Here is a 25,485-nt window from a genome sequence, read left to right as displayed (position 1 = left end):
AAAGGAGACGCCCAGAGGTTTGTGGGGCCTGAGGAGAGACAGGCCTTCTGGTGCAGGTTTGGAAAAGCTGCAGCTTCTTAGCCCTAAGGGTGAGCTAGATCACTGGAGGAAGAACCCAGAAAGAAGAAGGCTGAGAGTCTCAGGGAGTGGGAGAAGACCAAGAGATGAGTATCCGCTAAGATGCACGAAGAGCAGTTTCTCTGGGAGAAGAACCTGGGAATGTCTCAGACTGAAGAAGAGTTAAGGGCAATGGAGGTAGAAAATGCCATTCAGTCCAGCAGTTGACAGGCCACTGGTCACCATGGGAAGCACAGTGTGTCAGTGCATGGGTCAAGGCAGGAGCCAGACCTCAGGGATGAGGAGAGCCGGGCGGAGCCAGGCTTCATGCTAATAATCCTGAATGCTCCCACTATCTCCCATCTGCTTGATTCACTTATAGCATTAGTGCGTTCAGGCAGGGAAGCTGCCACTTTTTCCATCTTGGCTAGGACTCTTTACTGAACCCCTTATTCTATAAAAGGCCTTTTCTGTAGAAAAGGTAAGTTCCAGTAAGAGTGTTTTGAGTTTACCTAGTGACTAATACAGCCTGCCCCTGTAATTGCTGTAAATGAGGAAATCTCTTCACTTCTTACTCCAAATGTGTACAGTCCAGAAAGGCTTAAATATTTTCTCTGAATCTAGTCTGTGAAGAGGTCCCAGTTTACCTGAACTACCTGGATATAGGAAGGCCATGGTCCTGAGTCTCTGAAGAAAGCAAAAAAAAACCCAAAAGAAAGCAAAAAAAAAAAACCAAAAACAAAACAAAAGAACACTGTAAAACCAATTTAAATTAACCCAATTATGTATATTTATGGTTATAAAATACATGTGTTATGGTCCTAGTGACATTCTGAAACTATGGACTGGACTGCAGGCTAGCTTCTTCAGGCTGGTTTCTTCCTGAGGGGTGGTAGGCTCTGCGCTTCAGTCCCACAGCACCATCTGGTGGTTGATCTGAGAAGCTGCACTCTTGAATTTCTAATTTTCTGATAAAAACCAAAAGCAGCAAGCAGACGAGCAACGAAAACAATAAAACTGGTCCATTTAAATATAAAACAATAAAGAAGGGCCTGTTATTCTTGAAGAATTGTTTTCAGCCTCTTGTCCATGACTCTCCAATTAGGAAACCACATGAAAACGACAAAAGAATAAGAATCCAAGATTCTTTTAAATCTTACTTAATATAGTACAGTACCTGATACTAAGAATAGAATTGTAGGTCTATCTGGCTACAAGGCAGGATGAAAAGAACCCAGGTGTGTTTCTGATTCCAGATATGGAGGTCAAGGCTCAGGCCTCCATGCAAAATTATCACATCACTGGAAAGTCAAATCCTTTCTTGGGGAATTGGGACTTTTTATATGCTGTCTTTCTTCCTTCCCATTAGCTAAAGATTGGGAAAGTCCTGGCTAAGCTGGTGCTTATCTGAATTTTTGGAGATGGGTCTAGCACTGGGAAAGGGGGCAAACCCGTTCCTATTCTGGCTCATGACCAACCTAGAAAAGAACAAAGAGCATTTTCACAGAGCAGCATGTGAGTGGCAACGAGAGCACCATCAAAATGTGTGTGTTCCCTGAAGTTGGTGAGGCTGCACAGGACACCTGCACAGGGTCAGACTTTTTGTCCAGTTGTTTCTTTCATGGAGATAGGCACCACTGTGTTTTCTTTTTTTTTTTTTTCTGTTTAATCCAAAAAAAAAGTAATATGACAGCAATAAGGTCATCCAGAGCAAAGCAGAAAGTGTGTTGGTAGCATCAGCCCAGGAACAGGACAAAAACCTCAAGTATCAGAGTCAGCAAAGTTGAGAGAAATAAACATTTTAGAAGTACATGAGAAGTGGTAGAGGACAGTAAGTGGGTGGGTTGATTCATTCATTCCTGTGCCCATGTGCCTTGCCCTGTACCTCAGAGGGTTTAAGCTACTGCGACTGAGGGAGGATAGGATTTCTATAAAGCAAGAAGGGATTCAGAGATCACACAGGGCCCTGTCTTGGCAGGTGAGGACCTTGCTATAGAGTACCTTATTCACACAGATTGTGGCATAATTAGAACTTGAACTGGGATCTGAATCTTTTCACAGTGTTTTTTCAGCCATCTTTGTTCTCACATCCCTCTCATGGGAGGTGCACTTTGGTCTTCCTCCCTCCCTCCCTCCCTCCCTCCCTCCCTCCCTCCTTTCCTTTTCCTGCCTCTCTCGTTATCTTTTCCATCTTTATCTCAAGACATCTCCTTGATCCTAAGAGAAAATAAAATTACAAAAATTGTTTCCATTTTGATATGATTCCTGGTCTTGACTTCATTTTTAATTGGACCAGGAATTTATGGATGAAAAGAAAAGAATTCAAGTGAATTACCTTTTCTTCTCAGAACATAACACAACTGTTTTAGCTCCACCAGAGGACACATCTCCAAGGGCGCTTTGTAGGTTTAAGGATATGAGGCCTGACCAAGAAAGAGGAGACCATTTTCACAAATGTCCCAAGCAATCATCTATACCACTCACTGGTTGTGAGATGCTGCCCCATAATGGTAACGTTGAAGACAGTTTCTCACAGTAGAATTATGGGTGTGATTAGAAAAATCAGAATTATTCATTCATCACATATTTTTAGAACACATTCTATGTGTTGGTCACTGTGTGAAGCTAGTGTAGAGAAAAAGAAGGGGCAATATACAATGGCAGTCTAAAGACAGACCAAACATTTTCCTTTGGTAAAAAGGATATTAACTTATAGATATTCTTAATTGAGTTTTCAAAACTGTAATTGGCTCCTAAGTCTATTTCAAGATCCAAATTGCTTCTTTAAAGGGACAGCCTTGTAAGAAATGATAATTAACCCTTTTGGAGATTGGACACCTTAGCATGGTTTGATTTACTGATGCCACCCCCTGCACGCACGCACACACACGCGCACACACACACACACACACACACACACACACACACACCCCTTCCCAAAGTTCAGAGACATCAATTCTTTAAGTAAATGTTCAGCTAATTCTGAAATGAGAATTATCTGAGATTTCTTGAGATGATATCAGCATAAAGCTAGGAAACACCATTGTAAGTTCTACCTTAACCCTCTGTTACAGGCTCTGCAAATTCAGTTAGAAGTGAATGAATTTTACTTTAAATAATACAAAATCCTTTTCAAGACAATGCAGAGCCTAAAATCACGCTTCCAAGTCAACACAGTTAAATCATTCCATCACGACAGGTATCCTCCTCTCCTCAGGTATCCCTTTTAGTAAAATGTTCCAGTGTTGGTTCCACAGTTCCACCGTTTCACAGCTTCCCTGGTATCTAAGCTATTTTGCTATGTACTCACTTAAGCCTTTCCTATTCTCAGAGAATAGCTGACAGTTTTTACAACATTCTTGTATATATTGAACCATTATCAAGCTTTTCCTCATCCCTCAATTCTTCAGGGTATACAAACCAATATATGTTTTAAAAATTTCTCATGAGACTTTATTGCCTATATCTTTAAGTCATCCTTATGACTCTTTTCTAAGCCATCCTGAGGAAACTTCAAATTCAATTCAGGTTTTGTATTGTAAGGCCCTGAGCACAACACCATACTCTAACGAAGGCAACTGATATTCCATATGATGGGGAGATTAATTTATAGTCCCTGAACACAAGCTCTGGTTTTTACACAGCAGCGGATGTGCCAATTCGTTTGTGATGTTCTGTCAGCTGCCCCCTCCACAATTTATTTCTTTAATTTGCTAGTGATAACTAGCCCTTTCCAGTAACTGTTTTTCAAAGAAAGTGTCTAATAAAAATTTTAATATCTTCTAGTAATGTCAGCTTCATGGAATCTTGGTCTGGATGTTTACTGGAGATAGTTCTTTAATAGGATTTCAAAGATAGGGATTACCATACCATCACCGCTTTCTAGTAGCAATGACAGGGAAAAGGGATGGCTAGAGGAGGGGGTATTCTAAAGCCCCTCTCTTCACCAGTAGCTCATCCCCCGTTTTGTGGGGGGAGGTTTAGAGAGTTACCCTTTCTCAGTCATCTGTAGTGTACCATGCAAAGACAAGGCTGTAAACCTCATCTTCCCGTCAGGTTGCTGCCCTAAGCATCTTCTGTATTGAATTCTAGAGCGAACACTGAACATGGGTCACATTATTAGTCACGATCAGTCTGCCTTTATTAAAATGTGGGCCCCAAATACCTGCCTCCAGGCCAAAATTTATAAGTGTTTTGAGATACTTAGTTGTCAAATATGAATGTTTCTTCTCTTTGATGCGTATGAAATATGAAGTATGCCATTTCAGAGCTGAAGAGAGCTTGTAAACCTACTTTTACTCAATTACCAGTTCATGTCCTGGAAGTATTTTGAACTTATCTAATCTTCTCTTACTGAAAATTTATTGTAATTTTTTTGTATGTCCTCTTGCAGCCTGCCACATATTGGAATGCAGCAATGGAATGGCCCAAGACGTCATAAGTACCATAGGGCAGGCTTTTGAACTCCGGTTTAAACAGTATTTGAAAAATCCTTCTTTGAATACTTCTTCTGAAAGGTCAGCCGGGAGTTCTATAATTATTTGACTTATCATATTTTGTTTCGTTTTAAAATTAATATGAACTTAGTAATTTTTTTTTACAAATAGGTACAGTTTCAGTACAAACTAATAGTGACATTTCTATTTTTCTTCCATTCATATTTGTTCAGGTATTTCCTTTTGCTTTGTAATAGAATTAGAGGAAACACTAAAAGTGAGAAGGGGTCGACCCTGTTTCTCTGATGGTATACAGAGCTATGAATTAATTAGGTAATGTCATACAATGAGCATGAACAAACTCCTTAGGTTTGTTTCAACCCCAGATCCCTGGCAGGTCAGTTAAAAAAATTAAGAAAGAAGAGCAAAATAATAAGAATCAAACGTCTGTGGCAGGAATTCCTATTAGTTTGTTCATTTGCAGTGCAAATAGATCAGCTCCAGCCAGACTGTGGCAGGGGTAGAACATGACATGACCCAGGGATCTGGTTGTTCTGTCTAGTCCACAATGAAAGCTGAACGCTTTTCAGGCCTGTCAGACTCCACCATGTGTGGAATGCAGTGAGGCCCCTGACTTGCAGAATTCACGCCCAAGAAATAAAATATTTGGACACTTTTAAATGCATTTCTGGAACCCCCCTAATTTGTCATTTTGTGTATCAACAGACACCGGGTTTGAGATGAGGTATGAGGTGGTCTAGGGTAGCAAAGGGGAGGGACTACCAGCAGGCCTTGTTGAATTTTTCCTAGGGTAGCACTTACCTCTTAGTGCTGTTGTTTTGTTGACATGTAATGAACCCAACAAAACTGTGTGGGTTGTCAGTGGAATCAGCTCAGTTCAAATGGACTTGATTTATTCTTTCTCGTAAGAAACTTTTACTAATTCCAATTTGGAAGAAAAATCTGTGTTTCTTTTTTTGCCCTGTTTCAATTTTAAAAACAATGCATGTTTACACAAATCTCCCCACTTGCCACATATGGTTCTAATATTTCTTTATGAATCTCATATACTCCAGATTTGTGCAGACAAGTTAGCTGGCCATAGCCTTCTAGTTTTTTCATCTTGCTTTAGTAAACTGGGCCAGGCCCACTGCCCAATATTTAAATTTCCTTTGAGCAAAACATTTCCAAAATGGTACAATGAAAGAGTGCTGGAAAAATCCAGGAAAACTTTGTGTTTTTATCCGATTGACAAAAACAACTGACATTCGGGGAGTTCATATATATATGTGTATGTATATATTGTATCACTGAGAGGAGACACAAAAGCATCACCCTTGGCACTTTTTGTTGGCTTACCCCACTTTAATTGTCTACAGAAACCTAACAATTCAGCCATCTGGTTGCTTCCATCTAGATGTTTTCAGGACGATTTGCATGGTTCTGATCACTCTACATCCCCTACAGCATTTGAATTCCCACCCAGCCTCTTGGGGATTCTTTTTTCCCTTACAGTGAGGAGGTGCATGTTGATGACCATACTGAGGAGAGAGAAGATCATGAGTATTACAATGAAATCCCGGGCAAGCAGCCACCTGCAGGTGGTGTTTCAGATGTACGGATCAAAGTTCAAACCACAGAACAAATGGCTTACTGCCCCATACGGTGTGAAAAGTTGTGCTATTTGGTAAGTAACATTTTAATGCTATTAGAGCTAACAATGCATTTCTGTCCTTACCACTGAGAGCTTAATTTGAGGATTACCAAATGCTAGTTTAGAGAAGGTATCATCTTCCTCAGTACAGAGCCAGAGAGTGAATCATTGTCGGAACCTGTACTCACTAATTTTACTCCCAATCCCCCAACCTCATCCTCAGCAAGTGACCTCACATCTTACTTCATTGGGAAGACAAGGACGGTCCAACATGTTATTTTCAACTTCACCCTTCCGCATCTCCAAGTCTTCCTGTGTTCTCCTTGGTTCTCTTCCTTAGCTACTGTCTCCATGGCTAATCTTCTCCCTGAGCTCCTGATCCCATCCCCTCCTACCAACTCTGTGCCCTTGTTCTGTCCATCAACCTCTGTCTCAGTCTTTATTCTCTGTCTGTCTACTTGTTCTTTCGCTTCTGTCTGCAAATAAACTCGGACTCCTCCAACTCATCTAATAATGTCCTACCTCTCTTTCACCTTCCTTTCACCCACAAACTTCTAGAAAACACTGCCTGTATTTCTGCATTCACATCCACACTACACTTCCAAAATCTGAACTCTGCTTGACAAGTTGATAGAAATTTCTTTTACAGTGGTCACCAACTTTTTTTTTTGGTCACCAACAGTTTAATTGTTAAATCTATTTCCTTCTTCAATATTCTGAATCTGTCTATAGCCTGTGATATCTGTTGGCTGCCTCTTTTTTTTTTAGACCTCTTCTGTTAGCTTCTAAACATTTTCATCATGTCATTCGCATTCTGCATCTCTAGTTGCTGCTTTTCTTTCTTTTTTCATGTTTTCTAACATTTTATTGAGTATATTCAAACTTACAAAAAAGTTGAAAGAATTACACACAAACACTCATATACTCACCACCTAGATTCTACAATTATAATTCTACTCTATTTGCCCTGTCATCCTATGTTGTTAACTATCACCCATCAATCCATCTGATTTTTGATGCGTTTCAAAGTAAGTTGCATCTTTCCTTTTTTTTTTTTTTTGTGGTACGCGGGCCTCTCACTGCTGTGTCTACTCCCGTTGTGGAGCACAGGCTCTGGACACGCAGGCTTAGCGGCCATGGCTCACGGGCCCAGCCGCTTTGTGACATGTGGGATCTTCCCAGACTGGGGCATGAACCCGTGTCCCCTGCATCGGCAGGCGGATTCTCAACCACTGCGCCACCAGGGAAGCCCACATCTTTCCTTTTTATATCTTGTTTTCTTGCATGCCCTCCCCTGCAAACCCAAGCCTTACCACCATGGAATCCCTGTCCAGTGCTCTGCCCTTGGCCCTGGTTTCTCCTCTGACATGCCACCTGTGCACACACTCCACCAGCTTCTCTGTCTTCAGCCATTACCTACCTCTCCAGCTGTGACGCCACAAGCATTTCATTGCTTGTTTATACCAAGATTAGACTCAGCATTTTACCTTGACGCCAAGCTAGATCCCTCTCCTGACGTACTCGTGTTTATTAATGGCACTCCTATTCTTTCACTGATCTACAGTCTTTTGTTTTCTCACACTTATCAACTCAGTCTTCAAGACTTAGGATCCTACCATGAAAGTATCTTAAATCTACCCAACCTTTTTCATTCCTGTTGCATCTTTCTAAGTTCTGGTCCTCACTTGCCCAGATGATTCTGAAAGCCCCTTCCTTGTCTCCAGTTTCATCCCTTTAAACCCTCTTGCATGGTATTGCTGGATTAATCTTTCTAAAGCAAAGACATTGCCCTTCTCAAAGGCATCAGTAGATCCCATACCCTTACTGAAGAGAGCTGTGTGTATATGGGATAATTGAAGCCTTTGATAGCATGAGATTTTTCAGGGATGAAAAGTGGGTCTGGCACAAACCTGAGTAGAGTGGGGCTCCAATCTGCCAGTTCACGGTTAGATAGAGGTTTGCTAAATGGCCAGTGTTTATATAAGTGTCCTGGAAATCACACTTTCTGGCTGAGCTTGGATTGAATCCTGGAATGTGACCTCCCAAGCCGAGGTCTATAACCCTCAGGATATAGACCTTACATTTATGACCTCCGCCACCCTAATCAGACCCACCTCTGCAGTTCCAAAACAGTGCACTGGGAAAGGAGGCTATACTCCCCGTCCAAAATCTCAGTTTCTTTTTCTCACCTGTCAGACACTTCCTGTGTCAGAAAATGGAGTTGTCGGCTAAATTCTGCTGGGAGCATTATTAGTGTTTTGTGTGTTTTTTGAAAGTTTATGAACGTTTACTATGTTTGTAAATGTTTCACAATTTGTTGTTTATACAGCCGGGAAACTCCAAGTGCAGCAGTGTGTATGAGAACTGTCTAGAACAAAGCAGGGCAATAGGTAGGTACAATTGCCCTTCTCCATCTGCCACTCTCCTTATTTCTTCTACGTTATATGGTCGTGTGTGGCCCTTGCTCTTAAATAGTTCATGGGAAAGTCAGGTGTATATAACCAAACATGTAATGCTTCAGTTGCAGGCTTCCCACATTCTGAGAAGTGCAGAATGCCACATGTGTGTCAGTTGAAAAGCTATGGTTCTCCCCTGCTCCTGTGTACTCTTCCACACTACAATTCTGCTTTATGGAATCTTTCACTGCTTTTTTTTTTTTTTTTTTTTTGCGGTACGTGGGCCTCTCACTGTCGTGGCCTCTCCCGTTGCGGGGCACAGGCTCCGGACGCGCAGGCTCAGCAGCCATGGCTCACGGGCCCAGCCGCTCCGTGGCACGTGGGATCTTCCCGGACCGGGGCACGAACCCGTGTCCCCTGCATCGGCAGGCGGACTCTCAACCACTGCGCCACCAGGGAAGTCCCTCACTGCTTGGATATCATGAAAGCTCTCTTACTGGAAAGGTGATTTCTCTACTCAAAACTCAAGGCAGTTCCATTTCAAAGGATATCAGACAATAATAAGCTAATATGAAAATTGATGCTCGTCAACTCCATTAGGATTAAGAGAAAACCTTTATTTCTGCTTGGCAAAGGGAACAAAAAGAAATCTGAAACGTGAGAGTCCCAATTAGAGGTTCATACACCCCATACTTGTCAGGGTATTAAATATCTTATTACTGCATGTGATAATTGACATCAGGCACAACTTTTCCACAACACAAATGTAGGGCATAGACTATCAAGTTGGAAATACATTTTCATAAAAGAATTCTACTGCTAGTTAGTCATTTTATTCTTATAAATTGTTGAAAGTATTTCTTTGGGAAGGGCAGTTTTGCAGCTTTAGAGGGGGAGATAACTGGACATTGTAAATAGTGCAGTGGAGGATAGAGTTGGAGAACCACACTTTGGAACTCAAATTAAATTAGCAGACACTTGCCAACTAGAAGGTAGTTTCTCACTTCCAAGGATATCTTCATATTTCTTATGGAATTTTGCCAGTATAACCCATGAATTTTATTATTTCTTATACAGTGGGGGTACCTGAGGGTCTTGGTACGGCTGTGATTACCACTTTCCTCCACCCTGCAAAGATAATCAGAGTAGTGAGCAGAGGCAGTATTTTAAATTCTTTAAAAACATGGTTCTTTTTGAAGGAAATTAAAATTCGATGCCACTCTTTAAAGGTATTTAAAATTCCAAATGAATTCTTAATAATATGACTAAAACAAATTAGTGTCAAGTGTAAATGTCTTTTTAAAACTGTGTCCTCTAGGAGCTGCAGTTCCTTCCTTCGTTCCTCTTTTCCTTTACCCTAGAGATTTCTAACCTAGGATTTAATAGTCAGGAACATCCCACATGTGCTTTGTAGTCTTGTATCCATTTTCTGCCTGTGCTGAAGCTCACTTTGAACTGTCTCCACATCCTGTTTTTTCTCATTCTATGTTCTTCATTTATCCAACAATGACTCAGTGATCATCAGGTCGTCCTGTGGGGTGGGGCCCTGAGCTGGGTGCTAGGGATGGAGACACAATTGGCATTCATGTCTTTTGCAGTTTAGCCAGAGGGCATACCTTAAACCAGTGCTTACAAATGTGATGAGCGTTTCAAAGCCCAGGATGTTATGGGAACAAATAACAGGGAAACCTAACTTAATCTGGGAGGCTAGAGAGGGTCTCCGAAAGAAGTAACAACCAAACTAAGACCTGAAGGATGAGTGGGAATTATCCAGGCACAGAGAGGGAAGTGGGAGGGGAAGGGAGAGAAAGAGTATAAATGAGTACTGGTATTCCTAAGTGTGCCAGGACCAGTTCCCAGATCACTGCATTGAGAGGGTACATGGAGGGGGAGAGAGAGTTTTGGATCTAGGAGAGAGTCCTGTGGAACTCCAAAATGTTTCGCCCTGCCCCAATACCTCTTTTCCCACGGCTCATCCCTCCTCCCCATTAAGCAGTCGTCATGGCACGCCCCGCTAGCCTCAGCCACCTAGCTTCTGAAGGGAACTCACTGAACAGGAATCCTCGACATTTCTAGAATGATGTTGAATGTTCGAAATCACGACACTACCATCAGAGAAAAGGGGCAAGGTCTCCTTTCTTTTTTTTTCCTCAGAAGCTTTCACCTTGGTTTTTATTTTACATTTTTAAAGTGTCCTTCCCCTCAAAGCAACACTATTTCAACTTTATTCAAGATTTTTCTTTTTGTGAGTATAACCTTGTCATAGAATCCAATTTGTTCTTTCTGTTTATCTTGGTTTTATTTCTCCTTTAAACTAACAAACAACGTAACTCCTTATTCTTTCATGCTTTACACATGCCCTAAGCCACTATCAGATCCAAACTCAAGAACAGACTTTTGTAATAAACACTTATTTGGAGCCTGGAATCTATTTTTCCGTAGAATTAATTTTAGCCACGTTGGCTATCTCCTAGACAAGTGACCATATTCTACTATTTGGTTTCCTATACTGGAGCTTAAGTGTATATGTTGTAATGACAAATACAACAATAGGATATTCTATTGTAAGCATCTGTTCTTTAGTTATACTCTAATTGTGGAAGAGTCTGGGACCAATACTGAGCTTCAGCACACTGTCTTCCTTTTTGGTGGCAATAAGGTAACAATTCATGGCTGGGAACCTTTCAGAATCTCGGGGAGGTGAGAGATGGTGTTTATAGTTTGGAAAAAACCCTCCAGCTGGATATCCTCTTCCCCTGAAAATCACTGAGCTACAGCATTGTTTTCTTAGAAAAGCAGGTTCTAACTTCCAGTGGGAACCAGAGTGCTAGGAAGCCATTTCCCCAGACCTCAGCCACTCAGCACATAGAGGGATCGAAGGACTCAACCCCTGCTCCAGGGGCTGTGACAAGTATAAGTCCCTCCTGCTGTGGCAGGAAAGACTTTCCTAACTCAGTGTCTTTTAATCCACAGACACCCAGAAGTCAGGGGTTCCTGTCTTGGGGCCTGCCTATGACTACTTGGGTATGTGTTTAAAAGTGATCTGAGGGCTTCCCTGGTGGCCCAGTGGTTAAGAATCCACCTCCCAATGCAGGGGAGATGGGCTTGATCCCTGGTTGGGGAACTAAGATCCCACATGCCATGGGGCAACTAAGCCTGCGTGCTGCAACTACTGAGCCCATGTGCCACAACTACTGAGCCCGCACACCACAACTAGAGAAAAGCCTGCGTGCCGCAACTAGAGAAGCCCGCGTGCTGCAACTAGAGAAGCCCACGTGCCACAAGATCCTGCATGCTGCAACAAAGGTCCTGCGTGCCACAACTAAGACCTGATGAAGCCAAATAAATAAATAAATAAATAAGATCAGAAATTTATGACCAGTCACCAAATTAATAGCAGTTGCCAAAATAGCAAATAGACAGTTTTTATGGCTTTTCCCAGAGATTCACACATAAGCATTTGAGAGACACCTATACAAACATTTTCAACAAGTTTTGGCTTTTTAACTCAGACATTTATTTATTCAAATATTGACTTAAAATTTGAATTCTGGTGTATAATAAGTACTGCAGTAGGCTTTCCGTTGAAGGAGTTAATTATATTTATTGCCAGATGTGTAAAAGATCTCTGTCCTTAATAATAAATTCCCTTGTGGAAAAAAATAATTAGCAAAATAGCATACTGTTTCCCCAACCTTCAAGTCAAAATGAAAATGTTGATATTTTTAATCAAAAAGATGTTAAATTCCCACAGACCCTAAGGGCTAGCACTTAAAAACTTTGGTACCTCCAGTATATACACTGTGTATGTATTTATTTTCTGCCACAAATCTTCTCTTAGGCAGGTTGGATAGTTTCTCAGAGTAACACTTTGCACAAAGAACTTTTGGAATGCATGATGGCTGGCATGTGTAGTTAAGCTCTGAATAACCACACACTTTATCCTACAAAGATTTTAAATTTCAGCATGGGGTGAGTTTGTTTGTTTGTTTTTTTAAATTTAAGACAACTTTGCTGACTTAGATATAATGGTGCATTTGAGAAAAAGGAATGGTAGTTTTTAAGAGAGACTGTATAGACATTGATGCTTTTGTGTAACCCTGTGGGATGGTGAACTTGATGTAGTCAGCTCATGCCAGTGCTCTGTGAGGGGCAGATGAGTCAGCGCCCTGCGCTAAGGGTTGACTTCGGGTCTTGAGAGCATGGTGGGGTCACATTTGCTAAGAAAGGAAAACTGGTAGACATTCAGTCATCTGTTCATTTCAGCTGACATTTTTCTTTTGAGCATCTGCTTCATACCAGGCATTGAAGATGAAGAAGATACTCAGAAAAATAGGTTCTAGTCTCTCCTCAGGACTCAAGGAATTTTCGGTCTCAAGGGGAAGATAGGGAAGTAAACAGAGACCTACAGTTTATTATGGAGTGGCACCTTACCCAGCCTGGGGTGGGGGGTGGGGGAGGAGGGAGGACTCCGTGGAAAGCTTCCTGAAGGAGGGGGATTCAGAGCAGAATCTTAAAGGACAAATAGGAGTTAGGTCAAGAAATGGATGGGAAGGATATTTCAGCAAGAGATAAGTGTCATGTGCAGAGGCCCAATAGACACACAACTGAACAGTGAGAAGAACGCCTGCTGCAAGGCAGGCACTATGCTCAGTGAGGGGCTTACCCACATTCTTTCATTTAATCTTCACAATGTATTTTAAGCTCAGCATCCCCATTTTACAGGTATGAAAACTGACAGAGAGGTTAAGTAACTTGCCCCTGGCCACACAAATAGTAAGAGATACCACAGGGATCTGTGGAACCCAGGTCCATGTTAATTTAGAAGCAGACTTCTTACAAATACTGTTCATCATATTCCACTTTCAGTAATTTTTTTTTTTTTTTTTTTTTTTGCGGTACGCGGGCCTCTCACTGTTGTGGCCTCTCCCGTTGCGGAGCACAGGCTCCAGATGCGCAGGCTCAGCGGCCATGGCTCACGGGCACAGCCGCTCTGCGGCATGTGGGATCTTCCCGGACCGGGGCACGAACCCGTGTCCCCTGCATCGGCAGGCAGACTCTCAACCACTGCGCCACCAGGGAAGCCCTCAGTAACTTTTTATGAGCAGGCACTCCTAAATAAATATTAATTCAATCATGCATCAGTTCTCTACACTGTGCTAATATATTGTGCATGTATTATAAAACACACACAGAAATAGAAAATTTCAGTTAAAGTTAATGATAGACATTTTTAAAAATTGTCTTGCTAGTTATAGTGGCTGAATACTATCATTAGGTAATATCTCAAGGTCTGGTATACATTTAGGGCATTATTGATAAAGAAAACAGACATAAATCCACATTTCAATCTTGATAATTTTAACTGTTAGGAGGCCGACATTCTGATCTAATTAGATTAGGCTTGTTCGTAAGCTCAGAGTGTAGCTAAGGAAGAGCTTGTACTCAGTAAAAGAATGATCTTCAATCCTTGAGTTTTTTGCAGTGATCCTTTAGCCACTTGTCCATTTGTGAAAGTAAGTTTAGTTTAAACTGGATAACATATTTCATAAATCCACTTAACCAAGTAAATGGAAACTGTCGTATGTTGCCAAAAGCAACAAGGAAACGAGGGGCCCTATTGCCCCTTCCTCTGTCAAATCCCACTCTTCCCTCAGAATATTCCACGTACAGATTATGACATGGGACAGGGTGACAGGCAGGATCGAACAGAGAGGAGCAAAGGAGGAGCAGATGGTAGGACTGTAGTCTTGACTGGGCGCCCCCTATCTGGTGTATTCTTAGGTTTCCATACTTGTGTTATAAGAATCACAGCACTCTTCACCATGATGTGAAATCCAGTGGGAAGTTGGTCCTTTGAAGGGGTTTAGTTGACTGGAAAGAGTGATGTTTTCCGGTAAGACAATGAAATAACAATGTCACTGCTTCAGGTGCAGTCTCACGGGGATCTTGTATATGTATGGCCAAAACTATAAAGGTACTTGCGTAAACAGAAAGACAAAAACATTCTGTCCTGGCATTCTCAGGACAGGACCAGTTGAATGGTACAAAGTACTTCATGCCATCAGGTAGTGAAATATGGGTCTGTAATCCATTCAGGCAGTAACTATTTGTTGATGTGATAATGTGTTCCAGGCATATGCTAGAGGCAGGGGCTGCAGCTGTCAGCAAGACAGGATCTGTGTCTTTGTAGAACATGCAGTCTAGATGCAATACAGATATTAAGAAACATCATAACATAATAGAATTAAGTACTCTTGTGGTATGGGCTTCAGAGGGAAGCAGAGAGACATAGTCTAGTCTGAGAAAGTCAGGGAAGGCTCTCTTGAGAAAGAGATGTTTAAACTGACCTCACCGAAGGATGAGGGTGCTGGAGAAGGGGAGGAAAGGGGGCATGTCATTCAGAGAAGATGGCCTTACAGTGGGGATTCTAGTGCAAGAAGGCCGATGTGAGCAGGGGCAGAGAGTGGGGAGGACAGGGTTGCAGTGGAAGCTGGGTGCCCGGGAGCAGGGCCTGGGGCTTGTTGAAGAGTTTGAGTTGTATCCCAAGAGCAGTGGGAAGCAGTGATTGTTTTTAAACCTCTGAGAAGTAGGATTGGATTTTCAGTTGTAAAAAGATCATTTTGGCCACATGTATGGAATAGAATGGAGAGGAGAAGGCAGAGTAAGGGGACAGAGGACGTAACCTGAGGGGTGAGTTCTTTCCATTAGATGACAGAATGAACATCAGCAGCTGGTGCAGGGCTGTGCTTGGTGAAACGAAACTTTGGCAATAAAGGGAAGACAGACTTCCCACTCTTACTAATTTAAAATTAAGTAACGAGTTTTTTGAAAAGCGGTTTCAATAACTAGTAGATATTCAAGTTCCACATGGCATGTGTGGTTTTCTTGGTTCCTGGGCTGCAGCTCTGAGCGGTGTCGTGTACGGGTTTGTGCTCTTTGCTGGCCGGTCAGCGTCCTTCCTCCGCTTGCTGTTCCTCTTTCACATCTTCCTGGTTTGTCTGCTGTCTGCTGTTGAAGCAAAGGGTCAGCTGAGGGACGGGCAGGGAGGTGCAGGGAGGCCAAAAGAGGGTGCTTTCCCTCAAAGACTGGTGCTTATTTTGTTTTTACAGGTCAAATCTCAAAGTCAGTATTCAATCCTTGCATGGGATGGGCATGGCTTTTCCCTTCCTGTCAATTCTGGACTCAAACGTGATTTTATTTCTTGTTTCCAAAGCAAAAACACCGTACATTGATCTTTACTCACTACAGGTAATGCACACGAGAGAGGGGTACAGTCCCAAAGAGACACGTCATTGATGAAGCCCGCGTGCCGAGTGGATCTCTTCGACGACCCCTGCTACATCAATACGCAGACTCTTCAAAGCACGCTGGGCTCTGCCGGAAATCAAAGTCCAGCTCACCCACTGGGGACCCCATGGTACCGTGAAAGTAAGTGGCTTCTCATTGCCTGTATTAGTTTCCTGTGCTGCTGTAACAAGTTACCACAAACTGGGTGTCTTAAAACAAGAGAAATGCATTCTCTCACAGTTATGGAGGCCAGAAGTCCTAAATCAAGAGGGCAGCAGGGTTGGCTCCTTTTGGAGGCTCTGGAGGAGTACTGGTTTCATGTTGCTCTCCTAGCTTCTGGTGGCTGCCAGCAATTCTTGGTGTTCCTTAGCTTGTAGACATGCCACTCCAATCTCTGCCCTCGTCTTCACATGGCCTTACCCCTGTGTCTCAAATCTCCGTCTTCTTTCTCTTATAGGACAACAGCTTTCTCTTATAGGTAGGCCCCAAATCCAGGAAGATCTCATCTCGTGATCCTTAACTTAATTACATGTGCAAAGACCCTTTTTCCAAATTAGGTCACATATGCAGGTACCAGGGATCAGGACTTGAGCATATCTTTTGGGGGCCACTGTTCAACTCACTATACTGTCTCTCATTTTAAAGAATGCTATTTCCTTGGCCTCATTTTTCAGAGAGTTAAAAGTATTCTTTCTTACCTCAATCCCTCACCACAGTTAATAAAAGTTAGAACTTTGTGGCGATGTTACGGATTTCAAGGTTTTGGAACTTTGATTTTGAATAATCTTTTCAAACACTTTAAATTGACTCCAACTTTTGCTTTCTGCTGTGTGCTTTTGCTGAAGGAAGGGCTGTCAAAGCCAGGAGATAATTTTGAATTTGTTTGTTTGCATGGGGAACAATGGCCACTGTTCCAACTCTGTTTAGTGATGGTGTTAATTTTATTCATTTCAAAACCCCTTAGTAAGTCATCTATATAACACTAAAATAAGGTGACTTCTTTCTTCAACTAGGTACTGTGAGTAAAATACAGTAAGACAAACATCATTTTCCTGCCAGATTGCTTCCAGGGATAAGTCCATAAACAGGAACATAAATAAATAAAAGTAAAACAAGCCAAAAGCCTACAATCAACTAAAAATAAATTAAAAAATGCTTTTCATAAAGTACTGAAGCTTGTTGGGTTCAGAGATTGGTGTCAAATTTGGCTCACTCCAAAGATAGAGAATCAGTCGCTGAGAAAGTCCTTTCACTAGCCCAGGAGGTCACTCTAGACTGCCAAGGGTGACTTTCCAGCTAGTGTGGCTGCAGTGACAGTAAAGTTTGGAAGGAGATTTTGCTGAGGCTGAGCTTCAATTGACCACCTTAACTCTCTAGACTGAGACAAAGGTTTCCATTACCAGCCAGGTGGCAAGTAGGCCATCTTCTTGCAAGCTTTCCAAGATCACTCTTGGCGACCAAACAACCCAGTTGGGTTCTCCAGAAGCAGACTCTGAGTTGGAGCTGGGCATGCAGGGTCTTTTTTGGGATCAGTACCAGGAAGGGAGGGGAAGAAAGCAGGCTTGGGCAGAGGGAGAGGTGGAGCAACCATGCAGGCCTGACAAAGCCTCAGCCAACCCTACAGAGAGCATGTGGGGGCCCGTCAGAGTTGCCCCACATTGGGCCCAAGGGCAGGGCCTTTTAGCCCCACTTATCTCAGTCTTTGGATGTGGGCCATGAAGGAGGGCAGGCCATTGGGCAAGCAGCTCTCTGCAGCTGAGGCAGACCCTGAAGGTGTGGTCAGCTGGAGACCAGCCCCAGTAAAGCACCTGGGGTACTTGGTCCTTCCTTGAAGTGGGATCTGGGTAGTGCATCTCCATGTCCACCACAGAGAGCATCTTGGGCCATGGATGATGGGATATGCCATGAATTCAGATTTCTGCAGTGAATTTAACTGTTTAATGTAGAGTAGCCTGTGTGGATAAGGTAATATATGTTAGAGGGACAGTGTTTTGAAAAAAAGTTTCTGGACCCCAGGAGTGTTTTTTGTTTGTTTGTTTTTTAGGATAAATAATTGTATTTATTCGGGCTTCCCTGGTGGTGCAGTGGTTGAGAGTCCACCTGCCAATGCAGGGGACACGGGTTCGTGCCCCGATCCGGGAAGATCCCACAGGCCGCAGAGCAGCTGGGCCCGTGAGCCATGGCTGCTGAGCCTGTGCGTCCGGAGCCTGTGCTCCGCAACGGGAGAGACCACAACAGTGAGAGGCCTGTGTACAGCAAAAAAAAAAAAAAAAAAAAAAAAAAAAAAGTATTCATTCAAATATAGTTTTATTTTTATTGGGGTATAGTTGATTTACAGTGTTGTGTTGGTTTCAGGCATACAGCAAAGTGAATCAGTTATACATACACATATATCCACTCTTTTTAGATTCTTTTACCATATAGGCCATTGCAGAGAATTGAGTAGAGTTCCCTGTGCTGTACAGTAGGTCCTTATTAGTTATCTATTTTATATATAGTAGTGGGTATATGTCAGTCCCAGTCTCCCAATTTAGTCCCTTCCACCCCGCCTGCCTTGGACCTCAGGTTTTGGAAATAACTTTATAAGAGCATACACTCAATAGCTTCCATTTCATGGACTTTTCAAAGCAACAATTTTTTTTTTTTAAGATGTTGGGGGTAGGAGTTTATTAATTTATTTTTTATTTATTTTTGCTGTGTTGGGTCTTCGTTTCTGTGCGAGGGCTTTCTCTAGTTGGGGCAAGTGGGGTCCACTCTTCATAGCGGTGCGCGGGCCTCTCACTGTCACGGCCTCTCTTGTTGTGGAGCACAGGCTCCAGACGCGCAGGCTCAGTAGTTGTGGCTCACGGGCCTAGTCACTCCGCGGCATGTGGGATCCTCCCAGACCAGGGCTCGAACCTGTGTCCCCTGCATTAGCAGGCAGAGTCTCAACCACTGCGCCACCAGGGGAGCCCCAAAGCAACAATATTTTATTAGAAAATACATTTAGTGGGTGGCCCAAATTATGTAATCTGGGATATTCCTTGATTTACAACTCCAGTTCCTTTATAAGCAAATCTTCAATGTTAAAAATCGTTATGGAACTTCCCTGGTGGCGCAGTGGTTGAGAATCTGCCTGCCAATGCAGGGGACATGGGTTTGTGCCCTGGTCTGGGAAGATCCCACGTGCTGCGGAGCAACTAAGCTCATGTACCACAACTGTTGAGCCTGCGAGCCACAACTACTGAAGCCGCGCTCCTAGAGCCCATGCTCCACAGCAAGAGAAGCCACCGCACTGAGAAGGCTGTGCACCGCAACGAAGAGTGGCCCCCGGTCGCCGCAACTAGAGAAAGCCCACGTGCAGCAATGAAGACCCAATGCAGCCAAAAATAAATAAATAAATAAATTTAAAAAAATCATTATAACTCAAGCAAAGAAACTTTGCCTCTTGTCATAGACAATTCAATAATATGAAAGGCAAAATTAATCCATAATAACATTCCTGTCATTAGTTGAAAGTAAATAAGGCTTGTTCTGTCTAAAACTATAATGTCAAAATGCGTTTTCATTGATTCTAGCCTCTTTCTTTTTTCATCCTTTTTCCCTCTCCCTGCCTTGGTGGCAATATGTTTAATAATTTAGGCCTCTGGTTCTCTCTTACTCTTTATTTCCATTTGGGATTTAATGTACCATAGCCCTCCTGGACTTCTTGCTACCCCTTTGAGGTTAATTTCAGTGTATCACTGCTCCCTCCAAAAAAAGTTAACTCCAACTCCAAAAGTATAAATAATGTTGATTTAAGAAAATCTAGTAAGATGGAATAGGGATAACTTTATATATAACGTTCTGCAGAATGTCTTAAATACACCTCTTAACGTTTCCCCCCTAATGTTTCCTCCTGTTTCTTTCCTTCCTCCTGCAAAAATCCTCTTTATCTTCTTTAAGCATACTTAGCCTCCCTTACCCAGATTAGTTACTAATTAGTTCAGTAAAACAAAACAAAAACAAATCCAGAGACATGAACCTAATATATCTCAAGTATGCCTTCAGGGCTCCTCACTTCATCCTGTCACACTGCGAACATAGGAAAAGCTCTAACACAATCTTTAGTCTGATCAAACATGGCAGAAGGAAACCATTAGTACTGAAACTAATTTTTGTATTGATTTATTATTAGTTTCAGTCTTAGCTTCCATAACAAAGAAACCCCCCTAAATCCCATAGTGTAAAAAGGACTGAAGTTTATTTATTTTAGCTAATAGCCCAAAGATGGATGGTATAGGACTGGTGGGACAGCTTTGCCATCCTGACACTTGGCTTCCATCTCTGGTCTAAGAGCTTCAATTTGGTCTGAGGTCTTCTATCTTTAGTCTAAAAGCTTGAGCTCTCACCATCCCATCTGTATTCAGCCAGTGGGAAGTAAGAAAGGCACGTGGAGTGCACGCATGTTTCTTTAAAGGACATGACCCAGAAGTGGCAGACATCATTTGTTCTTACCTGTCGTTGGCAGAACTTAGACATGGGGCCATACCTAGCTTCACGTTACTCTAGCTGGGTGGCCATGTGCCCAGCTAAAAATTAGGAATTCCATAATGTAATGAAAGGGAGAATAGATATTGGCACACAATTAACTGTCCCTGCCACTGCATACCTTTCTGCCACTCAAATATGCATGAGCTCTTCTTTTCACTTAGAACATATGCCTTCTCCCAAAGGGAGACCTTGCAAATACCCCAAACAGTTACAGCATCCAGCCTAAAGTCTGTGACATCTGGGTGATATGAAGTCCTCTCAATCAAGATTGGATGGGAATCCTTACTATTTGCCAAGTTGTCTGCCCTCTTCCACACCCAAAATTAGTGGTGGAAGAGGAATAAGATAGCCTCAATAAAAACCCACATTCACAAAAGGGAAGCAGGCAAAACACACAGTGGTCATTGGTCCATAGTGATTACCAAATCCTGCCAGGCAGTAATTGTGAAGACTCCCTGAGCCGGAAGTGGAGAAAGTGATTTGCTTGACCTGTGGTTCAGTGTTATGGGAGGAATCTCCTTGTCCATTGTTATCTGGGTTGTTCCTGCTGTTATCCTTCGTGTGTCCATCTAAAGTAGATGTTGGAGAAAGTGCCTTTCTTGGGGCTTCACCACTTGTGCAGCTTATTTCCTGTTGATGTGGGTTTGAGAGATTGGAGTTTGCTTTAGAGGCCAAAAAGCCGTAGACAAGAAGGGATTGTCATTTCTTTGGCAATGTATCTTCCTTAAAAACTTAGTAGGATTTCACTCTGTCCATTTAGAGTCAGTTCTACGTGAATTTTCCCATAATATTCCTTCACTGTCCTTTTATTGCATGAAGAATGCTTTCTCTCTTCCTGTTATTTGTAGTTTCTGTGTTCTTTTTTCCTTGATCACTGATCTTTGAGATTTATTAATTTAACTGTTGTTTCCAAAGGACCCAGGTTTTGTTTTAATTTTTTTCTATTTTTTTTGTTTTCTGTTTCATTGACTTCCATTTTTTATCTTTATTATGTCTTCCTTCTACTCTCTTTGGATTAAATTTCCTCCTCTATATCTAGCTTGTACTACATTTTCTTCTATTGCCTTTATAGTTTTATTTCCAAATAAAATATTTATTTCACTTGAACTTTATATTTTCTATGAGGTAGGGGGTCTAACTTAATTTTATCTACGAAAGTGATCTAATTTTCCAAACAACATGGACTAAATAATGTTCTCTTTCTCTAGTGCCACTCTCCATTTTACTAGATTCCTTCTACATGTGTGAATCTGTTTCTGGGCCTTTATTCTGCTTTTTATATTGGCCCACTTTCTTGTTGTATACCAGTATATTAATTACTATATATGAATTACTGTGGCTTTTTAATATATCTTAATAGACATGTAATTTTTCCTTTGTATTACAGATTAATTTTTTTTCTTAGTACCACCTCGATCTTTCACTTAGGCTTAACATTTTATGTTAACATCTTATTTTACCAACTTTTTAGACACTTTATAGAGGTGAATGTATTTTTCCCCTCAGTAACACGATAAATTTCTATTTTATAGTTTTCACACACCCAGTAATCCATACTGATAAATAATATACAGTTGATTCTCATAATTTGTGGGTTCCATATTTGAGAATTTGCTTACTTGCTAAGATTTATTTATAATCCCAGATTCAGTACTCGTGGCACATTTGTGGTCATTTGTGGATATGTGCAAAGCAACAAAAATTTTGTGTCACCCAACGTGCACATTCCCAGCTGACATCAAACAAGGCGACACTCTGCTTTCTTGTTTCAGCTCATACTGTAAACAAGTGAACTTCTGTGGTCTACTTAGTGCCACATTTCCCACATTTTTGTGCTACCTCTTGATGACCTTGCTGTTTAAAATGACCCCCAAGTGTAGTGCTGAAGTGCTGTCTAGTGTTCCTAAGTGCAAGAAGGCTGTGATGTGCCTTACAGAGAAAATATGTGTCTTAGATAAGCTGAGTTCAGGCATGAGTTACAGTGCTGTTGGCCATGAGTTTAGCGTTATTAAATCAACAATGTATACTAAATAAGGTGTCTAAACCCGAACACACATAAAACAAGTTTATGTAATGATTGATTGATTGATGAAAATATTGTGACCTGAAGCTTGGTAGAACCTAACCCTGCATTTGTCCTAGGGGCAGTGGTTCCGTTTTCACTAAATCAGTGTTCTGGCAATTTTATAAAATATAACTACTTGCATAAAGAGACTGCTTATGGTCCTCCAGAATCAGAGATGGAGTCTTATAACACGTGGGGAGAAAAGGGTAGGCTTTTCTTCCTACAACAGAAAACTGAGGATTATCCCCCAACCCTGACACTTTTCTCACAAAAGTATATCCCTCTTCTGATTTTCCCTTTAGTTAGGTGGCTATCTTGATTCTTGTATACATTTTTAATTCTATAAACAGTGTTTTTAATTAAAAAGTAATACAAATACTCATAGAAGAAATCAAAATAATAAATAATGCTATTTTAAAATATGTACCTTCCCAAGGCTTAACACCATATACAGTTCCCTAAGATATTAGTTCCTTCTGACTACTTCCAAAACGTTAATGCATGGTTAAGTATTTAGCTATCTACTTAAGTACCTCTGTCTGTCTACAGATAGATCTAATGATCAATCTATCTAATCATTCTTCTTTAAAACTAAATGGAGTATCCCCTTCTGTACTTGCTCTTTTTCACTCCTCTATTTTAGAGATTTGTCCAAAGTAGCACATAATATTTTGTAGTTTTCTTTTTTCCAGTTTTATTGAGATAAAATTTGACATATAGCATTGTATTGGTTTAAGGTATGCAACATACTGATTTGACATATATACATATATATTGCAAAACGATTACCACGCTAAGTTTAGTTAACATCCATCACCTCACATAGTTATTTTTTTTTTCTTTGTGATGAGAACTTTTAAGATCTACCCTCAGCAACTTTCAAATATGCAATACAGAATTGTTAACTATAGTTGCCATGTTGTACATTACATCCCCAGAACTTATTTATCTTATAACTAGAAGATTGCACCTTTTTAGCATTTCCCCCATCCCTCACTCTCTGTCTCTGGCAATCACCCATCTGTTTTCTGTTTCTATGAGTTCTGTTTTTTTGGATTCCACATATAAGTGAGATCACACAGTGTCTTTCTCTGTCTGACTTACTTTATTTAGCATAATGCCTTCAAGGTCTATCCTTGTTGCAGTTGGCGGGACTTCCTTCTTTTTGATGGCTTAATCATATTCCACTGTGTATTTATATCATCTATTCATCTGCCAGTAGATACTTAGATTGTTTCCATGTCTTGGCTGTCAGAAATGATGCTTCAGTGCACATGGGGGTGTGGATATCTTTTCGAGATAGTGATTTCATTCCCTTCAGATATATACCCAGAATTGGAATTGCTGGACCATATGGCAGTTTTTTAAAAGAATGTTTGAAGAACCTTCATTCTGTTTTCCATATGGCTGCACCAATTTACATTCTCACCAATAGTGCACAAGCGTTCTCTTTTCTCACCAACACTTAACCTCTTGTCTTTTTGATGATAGCCATTCCAACAGGTGTGAGGTGATATTTCATGTTGTTTGATTTACATTTTCTTGATGATTAGTGATATTGAGCATCTTTTCATATACCTGTTGGCCATTTGTGTGTCTTCTTTGGAAAGATGTCTATTCAGTTCCTCTGCCCATTTTTTAATTGGATTTTTTTTTTTTTTGCTATTGAGTTGTATGTGTTCTTTATATATTTTGGATATTAACCCCTTATCAGATAAATGATTTGCAAATATTTTTTCCCATTCTGTAGGTTGCCTTTTCCTTTTGTTGATGGTTTCCTTGGCTGTGCAAACTTTTGGTTTGATGTAGTCCCAACTTGCTTGTTTTTGCTTTCTTTGCCTTTGCTTTTGGTGTCAAATCCAAAAAAACATCGCCAAGACTGATGTCAAGGAGCTTACCCCTTGTTTTCTTCTAGGAGTGTTATGATTTCAGGTCTTATGTTCAAGTCTTTAGTCCATTTTGAGTTGATTTTTGTGTATGGTGCAAGATAGGCATCCAGTTTCATTCTTTTACATGTGGCTGTCCAGTTTTCCCAGCACCATTTATTGAAGAGACTATCCTGTCCCCATTGTCTGTTCTTGGCTCCTTTGTTGTAAATTAATTGACCCTATATGTATGGATTTATTTCTTGGTTCTCTGTTTTGTTCTGTTGATCTATGTGTCTGTTTTTATGCCTATACCATACTGTTTTGATTACTATAGCTTTGTAATATAGTTTGAAATCAGGACACACCATGCCTTCAGCTTTATCCATCTTTCTCAGGATTGCTTTGGCTAGTTGAGATTTTTTGTGGTTCCATACAAGTTTTAGGATTGTTTATTCTTTTTCTGTGAAAAATATTTTTTTTTTTGTGGTATGCGGGCCTCTCACTGTTGTGGCGTCTCCCGTTGTGGAGCACAGGCTCCGGACACGCAGGCTCAGCGGCCATGGCTCACGGGCCCAGCCACTCCGCGGCATGTGGGATCTTCCCGGACCGGGGCACGAACCCGTGTCCCCTGCATCGGCAGGTGGACTCTCAACCACTGCGCCACCAGGGAAGCCCCCATTGAAATTTTGATAGGGATTGTATTGAATCTATAGATTGCTTTGGGTAGTATGGGCATTTAAAAAATGTTAATTATTCTAATCCATGAACACAAAATTTCTTTCCATTTGTTTGTATCTTCTTCAGTTTCTTTCATCAATGTCTTATAGTTTTCAGTGTATAGATCTTTCACTTCCTTGGTTAAGTTTATTCTGAAGTATCTTTTTCTTTTTGAAGTTATCATAAATGGGATTGTTTTCCTAATTTCTCTGATAGTTTATTAGTGTATAGAAATGCAAGTAATTTTTGTGTATTAATTTTGTATCCTGCAACTTTACTGACTTTGTTTATTCTAACAGTTTCTCTTTTTTTGGTGGAGTTTTAAGGTTTTCTATATATAATGTCACCTGCAAATAGGACAGTTTTACTTCTTCCTTTCTGATTTGGATGTCTTTTATTTATTTTTCTTGCCTAATTGCTCTGGCTAGGACTTCCAATACTATGTTGAATAAAAGTGGTGAGAATGGACATCCTTGTCTTGTTCCTGATC

At 41.2% G+C, this 25,485-nt stretch overlaps 1 protein-coding gene across 1 annotated transcript in view; it reads left to right on the top strand.

Annotated features, from left to right (window-relative positions):
* The window catches only part of SHC4 (SHC adaptor protein 4), a 128,223-nt gene that overhangs the window by 88,669 nt on the left and 14,069 nt on the right, over positions 1-25,485 (top strand). Inside the window, exons 7-10 of the mRNA XM_082841197.1 lie at positions 4,451-4,574; positions 6,009-6,180; positions 8,477-8,537; positions 15,795-15,974. Of these exons, the coding sequence (XP_082697323.1) occupies positions 4,451-4,574; positions 6,009-6,180; positions 8,477-8,537; positions 15,795-15,974 (537 nt within the window). The remainder of the gene's footprint in view (positions 1-4,450; positions 4,575-6,008; positions 6,181-8,476; positions 8,538-15,794; positions 15,975-25,485) is intronic.

This window comes from Leucopleurus acutus (assembly GCF_964270905.1).
Source record: "Leucopleurus acutus genome assembly, chromosome: 1".
NCBI lineage: Eukaryota > Metazoa > Chordata > Mammalia > Artiodactyla > Delphinidae > Leucopleurus > Leucopleurus acutus.
Note: the sequence above shows the minus strand (reverse complement) of the source record. Positions and strands in the feature narration are given on the sequence as shown.